Source organism: Elephantulus edwardii, unplaced genomic scaffold (genome assembly GCF_000299155.1).
Source record: "Elephantulus edwardii isolate Elephantulus edwardi_28Jun2011 unplaced genomic scaffold, EleEdw1.0 scaffold00259, whole genome shotgun sequence".
NCBI lineage: Eukaryota > Metazoa > Chordata > Mammalia > Macroscelidea > Macroscelididae > Elephantulus > Elephantulus edwardii.
In genome coordinates, this window is record NW_006400009.1 from 598,371 (window position 1) to 610,537 (window position 12,167).

Sequence of the window (12,167 nt, forward strand, 5' to 3'; positions counted from 1 at the left end):
AGTTTTCCTCAGCTTCAGCTTGAACTTGCATATGAGTAGTTGGTGGTCTGTTCCACAATCAGCTCCTGGCCTAGTTTTCACAGCTGATACTGAGCTTCTCCAGCGGTTTTTCCCCCACAGATGTAATCGATCTGATTCCTATGTATACCATCAGGTTAAATCCATGTGTATAACCTGTGTTTATGTTTCTTATAAAACATATTTGCAATGAATAAGTCACTGAGTGTGTCCATTACTAGATAACATATATTAATCCTAGTAGTTCATTGAGAGCACTGGTGGCCTAGCGGTAACAAACTGCACTGCAACCCCAAAGACACGTGGTTCAAATCCACCAGCGGCTCTGCGAAAGAAGGATGGACAGTCTCCTCTGGTGTGATTCACTGTCTCTGAAAACCCACTGGATGGTCAGCTATGGGTTGATTCTGACTCGATGGTACATAACAACAACAACAGCAACAAGTAGTATATGAAGAATCATTACCCCTGGCATGGAATAATCTCATTTTTTACTAAAAAATAACTGCTTAAAACAGACTGGAAGATAACCCAGACATTGAAAATAATGTCATTCACTAACTTCAGTACACCTCAGAATCACTTGGTACTGCAGCCAACATTCCGATTCTCAGGTCTGCCTCAGAGAATTCTGCTAATTCATTAGGTCCATGCAGAGTCTGGGCTACCTTCATTTTAAACAACTGATTCTAATTCTGACAACTTGGAACTGGCATAAGGAAATTAACCAGTTAGTGGAAGACTCTGAAAATGATGCATGTTCAACCCATTCTCTGTCTGTATGTCTACAGAATGAGCTGCAGGTTTGGGAATTCTAAACTGTCCTGGACTCAGGGGACATAGGCAGACTCAGAGTAGACATCAACATGATAAGCAAAATCATGTCTTCCATCCCTGCCAAGGAGGGCTCTAACTTAGACCCTGCTGCCCTCTCTGTGAATATATTAACACTACATGGAAAATGGGACTACGAGAGTGCATTAGATGACCTTTAAACCGGAGCAATTATTCTGGTTTTCTGGGTAGTCTCAGTCTAAGCACATGAAAGTAGGAGGCCAGAAAATCATGTTAGCAAGATGAAGTAGCAGGAGAAGTGAGAGGTGAGGTGGGCTGAGAAAGACCTGCGGCTCCGCTGCTGCTTCTGAGAGGGAGGGAGAGAGGGCAGCGCCAGATGACAACCAGCAGGCAAATGGGGACCGCGATCTTTTAGCTGTTTGGAATGGAATTCTGTCAGCACTACCAGAGAACCTGGAACATTCGCCACGAATGCCACCCTATCAAGACCTTGAACTGAATTCAGCAATCTGCTCTAGTGAAGATTACAGAAGAGGACACTCCTTGTGTCCTTCTGTTGTTTGGGGTCTCTACGAGTCGTAGTTGGCTCAGTGGCACACAATAACCATAAGCACTTGAGACCTCTGACCTACAGAACTCTAAGAAAACAAAACCGTGTTGTGCTAAACAGCAGAGAACAACACAATCTCTTACCTTCATTGACTTCATCGTTTTCTCTATCCACCTGGGCCTTCAGGACGTATCTTTTGATGAGCCGTTTCATGATTTTCTGAAATGTAAAGATAAGAGATCACACAGTCTGGCCCCTCACAGAGGCAGCCTGCAGGATAACTGCATGACAATCCTTCAGAGGACGTGGTCAGCATGGGCATCCTCCCACGTCTTTTCAGAGTTTCTCAGCTGGTGGGAATCTGTGTTGGTCTCTCTCTATTTAACTCCTTTCCCCAGGACTAAATACCCACTTGATCCCAACCAGAATATCATAATTGACAGAAAGCCAAGGAGAGGATCCTCTTAGATGCACAGGCTCTGCTCAAGGGTTCTAGGCCCTGAACAACTTTGTGTCTGTGACCAGTAAAGTCTTGTATCTAGGCCTCAGTTCCAAGACACTTTCTTGTATTTACAAAAATAGGTGTGCTCAGGAAGGTACACTGCTCAGGTTTTAGTAGGCCAGCGCACATGGAACTGCATGCCTCGGGGAAGAAAGTTAGAGATGTGCTGCTCCGGAAAGAAGAGCAACCCGCACAAAGACTAGATCCTAGTTTGGAAAATTTCTACCAGGCACAGATAGAGATGGGCATCTGGAGGCTTTGGTGAGGCTCCAGGCCCCACGAACTCCCACACACCTGACCCTGTCCCATCAGTCATGCTGGAGGAGGAGTTGGCCTTCATGATGCACTTATTCTGCAGATCCTATCCTTTATGCAAACACGCATGAATAAACACGTAAGAGACGCCAAGAATAGAGCCAAGTGTAAGGAAGACCGCAGGAGGTGAACTTTGGATTATGCCAGCAGTCATTCTAGGGTTTCTGAGAAACCTTAAGGTTTATAAATATTCTAGCAGTCGAGACTTCTGAGTCTTGAGGAAGTGAGTGGCATGGTAAAGGAGGAGGGAATTCTTGGCTTTATGGTTACTCCTGCCATCTGACTTACCTGCTCATACCTGAGGTAAAATACAGAGGCAATTTTCCGTTGATTGAAGAAAACTGTTGTTGTTGTTGTCCCTTGCGACTCATAGTGACCCTATGTACAAGACCCCTAAATGCCGTTCTATCCTGTGCCAACCTCGCTGTCTCTGACACACTCATTCCCACCACCCCACTAACAGAATCGATCCATCTCATCAAGGGTCTTCCTCTCCTTTGCCGCCCCTGCATTCTGCCAAACATGATGTCCCTTTCCAAGGACCAGTCCCTCCTTGCAACATGCCCAAAGTATGTCAGATGAAGCTTCAGAATCCTTGACTCCAAGGGGCATTCTGGTTTCACCCTTCCCAGTACAAACCTGTTTGTTCTCCTAGCTGTCCATGGTATATTCAACACTCCTCTCCAGTACCACAGCTCAAAGGCATCAATTCTCTATCATCCCTATTCATTGTCCAACTCTCTGATACATAGCATGTAATTGCAAAGACGATAGCCTGGATCAGGTGCACCTTAGTCTCCAGCCTGACATCATTGCTCTTCAGTACTCTTGAGAGGTCCCTCACAGCTGACTTTACCAATGCAATTCATCTCCTGATTTCCTGGCTGCTGGTACCAAGAGTGTTGATTATGGAACCAAGTAAACGAAAATTGTTAACTTTCTCAATCTCTTCACCATCCATACTGATGCTGCCAATTGGCCCAGTGGTGAGAATCTTTGTAGGAACCTGAATTCTGTCCCTGGCTTTGTGGTGGGACATCAGGCTGGTTGCTAGATTTGCTCTGACTACATAAGTACAGGAAGAGCTTTCTGTAAGTAAAGGGACTAAACTGCTGGTATGCAAAAACTGGGGAATTTAACTAATTCTTTTTTTTTTTTTTTCCTGAGTAGAGGTCCTAATAGTGGCACAAATCAAGTTACAGAGGTAAGGTGGTTCCATTGCCATCCTTACTCTAACTTAATTCTTTTTTTTTTTTAATTTAAATTTGTTATTAATTTCAGTGAAAATTTACAGAGGCTTTGGATTTCCATTCATTCATTATTGTAGATTTGTCCCCTCCCAAGGCTCCCTAATTCTTGTCACTAACTGGTGGTTATCTCTGTGCCTTCTCCATGGTGAAGACCTTACCAAGGAGGAGGTGTCCATTTCTGTGACTCTAAGAGTTGAATTAAACCCAGCAAGGCTCTTGGCTCTGCACGCTAAGCTAGCTCATTCAGACCAGGGCTGCCCTACCCTCAGCCTCTCCAGGCTCTTTGCCTTGTGTTATGATTTAATTTGAGGCTCACTGGCTAAGTAGCAAGTTGCCTTCATGCTACTATTTCTAACAAAGTCCCAGATTTTATCAGATTGGTGGCTAACAGCACTGCTGGATATTTCAAGATACTCTTCTACTCAGTAAAAAAGGGCTACTTAACTTTCAAGATTATATATCTTCCCATGGAATCTAGTAGTTCTGTTTTCACTCTGGACAGGAAAAATCAAACCTCAAAACTGTCCTGAAATAGTGCTCATGGTCTCCACCTCCTGCAAAAACCAAGAACAACCAAAACCCTCTAGAATCTTACCTTAGGACTGAATAAGACAGGAGAATTCTTCCTCTACAGTACATCAACAGAGAACTACCAGAAGTCCAGGCTGGGTTTAGAAGGGGTCGTGGTACTAGGGATATTGTAGCTGATGTTAGATGGATCTTGGCTGAAAGCAGGGAACACCAGAGGAATGTCTGTGTTTCATTGACTATGCATAGGCATTTGACTGTGTAGATCATAACAAACTGTGGCTGACTCTGAGAATGGGAATCCCAGAACACTTGATCATTCTAATGTGAAACTTATACTTGGACCAGGAGGCAGTCGTCAGAACAGAGCAAGGGAACACTGCATGGTTCAAAATTGGGAAAGGTGTACGCCAGGGTTGCATCCTATCCCCATACCTTTTCAACCTATATGCAGAACAGATTATCCGGGAGGCAGGGCTCTATGAGGAGAAATGTGGGGTCAAGATTGCTGGACGATTTATCAACAACCTGCGTTATGCGGATGACACAACCCTGCATGCTGAAACTGAAGAGGACCTGAAGCGCCTGCTGCAGAGGGTCAAGGACTGCAGCCTACAATATGGATTGAGGCTCAATGTCAAGAAGACAAAGATTCTCACCACTGGACCAATTGGCAGCATCAGGATGGATGGTGAAGAGATTGAGATTGTACACAGCTTTAGTTTGCTTGGCTCCACAGTCAACAGTCTTGGCACCAGCAGCCAGGAAATTAAAAGGTACATTGCCATGGGAAAGTCTGCTGTTAGGGACCTCTCCAAAGTACTGAAGAGCAATGTTGTCTCTCTGGAGACTAAGGTGCGTCTGATACAGGCCATGGTCTTTGCAATCACTTGTTATGCATCAGAGAGTTGGACAATGACCAAGAAGGCTAGAAGGAGAATCGATGCCTTTGAGCTGTGGTGCTGGAGAAGAGTATTGAGAATACCATGTACTGCTAGGAAAACAAACAGATTTGTCCTGGAAAGGGTTAAACCGGGTGGCTCCTTGGAGGCAAGGATTCTGACGCTCCGCCTAACATACTTTGGACATACTGTGAGGAGAGACCGGTCCTTAGAGAGGGACATCATGCTTGGGAGGGTGGAGGGACAATGCAGGAGAGGAAGGCCCTCTATGAGGTGGATTGATTCAGTGACTGGGATAATTGGGATGGGAGTGTCAGAGACAGTGCAATTGGCACAGGACAGAGCGGAGTTTAGGGCTGTTGTACATAGGGTCGCTATGAGTTGCAAGCAACTCGACGGCACATAACATCAACAAAACAACAATATCCTTTTAGGCTGACACAATAAGGAAGTCTGGTTAAAATGCTGTCTTTTAGAGGCAAATGTCAAGAATGATGGATTCCTCAGTTTCTGGGTCATTGGTTGGAAGGCCTTTGCTTTTTTTTTTTATTATGATTTGAGTGAATGTTTACAAAGCAAAATGGTTTTTCATACATATTTTGTTTTACAACATTAATAGCATCTATAATGTAACCACATTTTCACCACTTGCTATCTACAATTCTCATTTCCATTATTAAGTGTTTGTCTTGCCTGTCAGCTTATATATCTGCTGTTGACTGTATTTCTTGTCTATCCCACTTTCTCTCTCCCTCTACTTTAATGGTATTTTGCTGATGATCCTTTTAAAGTATATTAGCTTTACCTTTACCCATCTTAATATGTGACTAAAAGAATCTGGAAGGCTTCACAATTTTGTATGTCATTCTGGTACAGGAGCCATGCTAATCTTGGTAGTGTTCCAATTTTAGAATATGTTCTGCTGCAGTGAGCCCTGTTCTACCTGCTCTAGGGCATCACTTGGATCTTTACTCCCTTCTTTTTTAGTCCACTGATCACTGTGGTACAATAACTGCTGAAAGTCCATGAGACCAGTTCCTACTCTCTGGGGATCCTCACTCCCCCCTCCATGCTGCTGAGCTGGTGGGCTCATGCTGGCAGGTCCCCTGCCACAGACTGGCTCACAGGAATCAGCGTGGGTGGCTGTACCATATTTTGTGAATTATTATATGAAGGGCCTTCACATAATATTCTTTATATAAATTTTAAAGCCAGAGGTCAGAAGCGATATGTTCCCTTTTCTATGAATAAACTCCTTTCATAGTTGAGGCAATAATCACAGTGTCTTGGTTTGCCAAATGTGACCTAGTGCAACACAATTAATTAATTAATTGGTTAATTAATTAATTAGGAACATTCCATAGGACCTGTCAGAAGCCTTTTCAAATGCAGAGTAGCCCTCTGAGATGAAGGAAGAAAGGTTAAAAAAAAAAAAAGAAGTAAAGACATGAATATACTGAATTCTTTTTAATAGGCCAGATGTTGTATGAGCCTCTTTGACCCAAACGACCTCACAGAATCCTCCCAGCAATCTGAGGAAACAGAAGTTAACATCACCATTTAGATATCTGGACACTGAGGCCTGGACATAGCTGACGTATCCAAGGTCATACAGCTAGGAAGTGGCAGTTCTGGGAATTAACTAGCATTGAATCCAAAGTGAGGAAGTCATCTGTACTTTAGCAAGAGGTTCTAAAGAATGAGATGCAGGAAAAGGACTCTCATTGATCAAGGGAGTCTGGGATGCTTTTGATAGTGACTTATCCTTTTTAAAAGCACAAACATCTGGGGCAAGAGAAATCCTAAGCTACATTTCTGAGAATGACTGGCAATATCCAATTGCCATCCCTTGAGAGGATGATTGGTATACATTGGCATAAATGCTCATGACTGACTCTTAAACCCTGGCATAACTTGACTTGAGCTAAGATATTTGCTGATCAACTGCTTAAAGGATGGGAAAACAAAGATTTGTTTTTGTCTCTCCACGTGTAATAGGATTCTGGAGACTTAATATCAAAGCAGAAATTGCCTGAACTTTCTCTCCACTTCTGGTTCACTCCCAGGAGTGATAGATACTTCAAGGAAGGCCAATATGGCTACCTTACAGTGGCTTTGAAACATCATGGTCCTGATGAAGACCTAGCGTGTGCATGCACACTCGCTTACTCTCTCTCTCTGTCATATGTGCATATTAGACAACTTGGAACTGCAGGAGTGAGATGCCACTCTTGGCTTCAGAAATTTTCAATGGTTGGCAAACATCCAGTGTTCTGATTTCAGACAAGAGAGACATCAAAAGCCTCACTTCCTTCACTGTGTGGTAGAAAATGCTTTAAATACCTCCTTGCTATTTCCCATAGGGTTTCTTTTCCTCATGAAGTTCACATCATAAACTTTCCTCAGGTTATTATGTCCCTGTTGGTGGCAGTAATCTCCATCTGCCCCCAGGCTTTAAGCAAGGACTGGAGATGAGCACATTTAAAGAGACAGTTCAGGCAAAAGAACGCATACTTGATGAATGCGAAGGAGAGACATATGGATAAGGATATCCAGGGAGGCAGGCACGCGGCTCCCCCACCCAGACTCTAAGGGCCCAGATGGCTTCTGGTCCCTGAAGGCAAAGGTGAAAACAGGAAGTATTTCCCAAGTCTTCCCATGGGACAGGCAATTGTCTAAAGAGCAGGCAGGGCAGCTAAAGACAGACAAGAAAGAACACATACTTTATGCTGAAGCTGGCCAACGAAGTAGAATCCAGAGGGAATCAATGTTGCCACCTAGGAAAACAGAAATTGAGGAGTGTTTGGAAGAGAGTGGACAAAATAGATCCCAGGACAAGTAATTTGTTTATCAGAAATCAGAACAGAGGAAATAAGCCTTGGCAGATGCCTATCTTATTTGTTTTTATTTCTACAATAAAAGCCATCTCCAGTCAGGTCAGGTCAGGTCAGGTCACGTCAGGTCATTGCTATTGAGTTGAAACTGACTCATAGCTGACCCTCTAGAGGGTTTTTGTAGCTCGTAAATCACATGGGAGGAGAATGGTGGATTTGAACTGCCAACGAGGCTCAGTCTCTTGGCTGGCAGTGTAGCTTTCTAGGGATTATGCCACTAGAGATCCCTAAAAGCCATCCAGAAGGTGAAAAAAAGAGAACCTCATCATTGGGTTTTGGGGAAGAGATTGTATTATAAAAACTGAGGTGTGTTTGCGTGAACTGTGGCTGAATTCTCAAATTTATTTTGGGATATTGCTTGTTTGCTTTGCATGTGAATTAAATATACTTCTCTGAGAATAAGTAAATGAATCCTTCACCAGTTTGACACCCTGGATCATGGAACAAATCACAGGTTCCTTTGAAAGGAGATACGCTGGGAGACTGTATACCAATGAAGGAATTTTTCTTTTACTTTTCAAAGAGAAGAGAGAACTGGGGGCGGTGAGGTGGACAGGGAGATAAATGCAACAATGAATGAATGGAAATCCAAACTCTAAATGTTCATTAAAATTAATAAAATAATTGTTGTTTGTTTTTTTTTTTTAAAAGAAAGGAGATATGCTTTGGTCATTTCACCAATATCATGGTTTTGTCCCACTGTTTACTTTTATATCCAATGTTATGGATTTATTCATATCCCCTCATACCTAGTATGTATTGACTTGGCTAAGCTATAATTCTTAGTCTTAAGTGTCATCTTACGTGTCATTCTATCTTTTATGATGTTAATGAGGCAAGATTAAGGGAATCATACAATGATGTATTCACCCCCTAAGCTGTGATCTGAGATGTGACTCAGTCATGAGGGAATTAGGGTGGCATGCTGTCATTAGGTGCCTAGTGCCCCAGAGTTGACTATGACTCAGTAACCATACAAACAACAGATGGGAGCTTTGAGCTGTCCTGCGCCATCCTCACAATCTTCACCGTTCTCAAACTCATTGTTGCAGCCACTTTGTCAATCCGTCTTGCTGAGGGTTTACCTCTTTTGTTGATCCTCTACTTTTACCAGGATGATGTCTTTTCCTAATGACCAACCCCTCCTGACAACATGCCCAAAGCAAGTGAGATGAAATGTCACTATGCTTCACTCTAACACCACCATGTTTACACTTCCTTCAAGACAGATTTGTTCATTCTTGTGGCAGTCCATGGGATATTCGGTACTCTTCACCAACATTACCATTAAAAGGCCTTGGTTCTTGTTTGGTCTCCCTCATTCATTGTTCAACTTTCACATGCATATGAAACAGCTGAAAATATTATAGCTTGGGTCAGGCATACCTTAGACTTTAAGCTTGTACATGCTTGTTTTTTTACCATTTATAAAAGGTCCTTGACAACAGATTTTCCCAATGCAATGTCTTTTGAGTTTTGATTGCTGCTACCATGAGTGCTGATTATGGATCTAAGAGAATGAAAGAATTAATTGCTTCTTCCATTTATCACAGTGTTGCCTATTGCTTCAGGTGTGAGGATTTTTGTTATCTTGATGTTGAAATATAATCCTTGTGGAAGGCTATTGTCTTTAAGTGCTTCAGGTGTTCTTCATTTTGTGCAATCAAGGTTGTGTCATCTGATGAGTTTTCCTTCAATTTTGATGCCACATTCTTATTTATATAGTCTAGTTTCTTGAATTATTTGCTCATTATACAGACTGAATTGGTAGGAAGAAAGGATACAGCCCTGATGCACAACTTTACCAATTTTAAATATGCAGTATCCCCTTGTTCTGTTTGAACCACTTGGTTTATGTACAAGTCTCACAAAAGCACAATTCTAGAATTTCCATTCTTCTCAGTGTTATCCATAATTATCTAAGTAGTCTATGCATAGTCAATAAAACACAAGTAAACATCTGTCTAGTATTCTCTGCTTTTAGCCAAGATCCATTTGATATTAACAGTCCCATGTTCCATGGCCTCTTTTGAATCCAGTTTGAGTTCATGGAAGTTCCCTGCCAATGTAATGCACCAGACAGTTTTTAATAATCTTCAACACAATATTATTTGGATAATACTATATTACTTGATAATTTTTGTATTCTATTGGATCACCTTTTTTTGGGAGGTGAGAACAAATATGGATTTCTTACAATTGTTTGGCCAGATAGTTGTCCTCCAAATTTCTTAGCATAGATGAATGAACACATTCAGGGCTGCATGTGTTTACTGAAACACTTCAATTGGTACTCTACCCATTTCTGTGGCTTTATTTTTTGTCAATGCCTTTAGTGCAGGTTGGATTTCTTTCTTCAGTACTATTGGTTCTCGATCATGTGCTATTTCCTAAAATGGTTTCATGTTGACCAATTTTTTATGGTATAGTAACTTTGTGTATTCCTTCCATATTCTCTTCATGAATCTTGCATTGTTCAATATTTTGCCCATAGAAACCTTCAGAGTTGTGACTTGAGGCTTGAAGTTTCTCCAGTTCTTTCAGCTTGGGAAATGCTGAGCATGTTCTGCCTTTTTGGTGTTAAACTCCAGGTCTATATTTCATTATAATTCTTTGTTTTGTCTTTTCAAGCTTCACTTGGGCATTGTCCATTCAACTCTCTTATCTCATCAGTTCTTGCTGATTTAGCTTCAGTACATTGAAGAGTAAGCTTCAAAGTCTCTTTTTAAATCCATGTTGGCCTGTTCTTCCTTTCTTGTATTATTAATGACTTTTTGTTTCCTTCCAGTATGATGTTCTTTCTTGATGTTATCCCATAACTACTATGGTTTTCAATCTTTAGTATTCAATGAATCAAATCTATTTGTTAGATTATTTTAAAATTCAGGTGGGGTAGATGCAAGGTTTTATTTTGGCTGTGGGGACTTATTTTCGTGTTTTCTTCAGCTTAAATTTCAACTTGCATATGAGTAATTGACTATCTGACCCACTATCAGTCCCTGGTCTTATTCTGACTGCTGGCACTAAGTTTTTCCATTGTCTCTTTCCACAGGTTAATTCATATGCATGCTATCAAAGGAAGCCCATGTACATAGTTAACACTTATGTTTTTTTTTACAATCAGGTATTTGCAATGAAGAAATCATTGATTGCACAAAATTCTATCATATGATTTCTGGCTTCATTTCTGTCACTAAGTAACATTTTCCAACTAACATTCCTATTCCTTTTTTCCAATTTTGACATTGCAGTCACCAGTTATTATTAATGCCCCTTGATTTCATGTCGGACCAATTTCAGTCTGCAAAACTTGGTAGAAATCCTCAATGTCTCCATCTTTGGCTTTAGTGATCTAGCATGTATATTTGAATAATAGTTGTATTAACAGATTTTCTTTGTGTATGTGTATGTTATACAATCAATGTCAGCATTGTACTTCAGCATAGTACTTAAAATTTTCTTTTTGAGAATATCTAATTTCCCTAGATTCACATATTCCACATTACAGTTATTAATGGATATTTCCAGCTGTTCTTGATCATTTTGATTTGTGCTACATCAGCAAATGAAAGTCTTCATTGGGTGACAGCTTTACTCTATCTACATCATTAAGGTAGACTCTACTTAGAGGAGGAAGTTTTGGTGGCTTAGTGGGTAAGGAGTTGTGTTGCTAACTCAAAGGCAGGCAGTTTGAATCCACTAGCTTCTCCAAGGGAGAAAGATGGGTAATCTCTTCCCATGTGATTTACAGCCTCTGAAAACCCACTGGAGGGTCAGCTCTGAGTTGGTTCTGACTTTACATCACACAACAACAACTACAACTACTACTTCTACTTTAAGGAGACAGTTCTTCCCCAGGATCACTTTGAGAGCCTTTCAACCAAAGAGGTTCATCTTCTGGCATTATATCAGATAGTATTCTACTGCCATTTATAGGATTTTTGAAGATCTCTTATTTAAAGAGTGGAATGGCCAGTATTGCTTCTTAACTGGTTTCAGTCTGGTTTCAATCTGTCCACCTGGTGACCCTACTGGTGTTTAAATGTTAATGACATAGCTTCCAGCATTACAACAATCTGTAAACTGCCACAGTATGGCAGACTGACAGACCAGTAGTGGTTAAGTGGTAAGCAGTACCTTTAATTAGGCCACAGGCCTAATGTGATGTAAGGCTAGATCCCCTAGGGTGTTGCCTGCATCACTTTTTGTCTTACAAGAGATAAAAGGAGAGTAAAGTGAGGACATTGAGGAGACCTTAGTGCCCCTAAGAAAGAGGAGACAGGAGTGGAGTGTGCCCTTTGTTTGGACTCAGGCTTCTGCATTGGAAGAGTCCTAGAACCAGGAGACACAGAAAGTCTTCCGACAGAGATGGTAGCCTGAATTTGAACATAGTTTCCTAAATTGTGAGAGAAT

The 12,167-nt window shown here is 41.4% G+C and overlaps 1 protein-coding gene across 3 annotated transcripts in view; it reads right to left on the bottom strand.

Moving 5' to 3' along the window:
- Nucleotides 1-12,167, bottom strand: part of TRPC7 (transient receptor potential cation channel, subfamily C, member 7) — a 286,556-nt gene that overhangs the window by 3,735 nt on the left and 270,654 nt on the right. For all 3 annotated transcript variants that reach the window (XM_006899492.1, XM_006899491.1, XM_006899490.1), the window contains one exon: nt 1,507-1,582. In XM_006899492.1, coding sequence (XP_006899554.1) covers nt 1,507-1,582 — 76 coding nt within the window. The remainder of the gene's footprint in view (nt 1-1,506; nt 1,583-12,167) is intronic.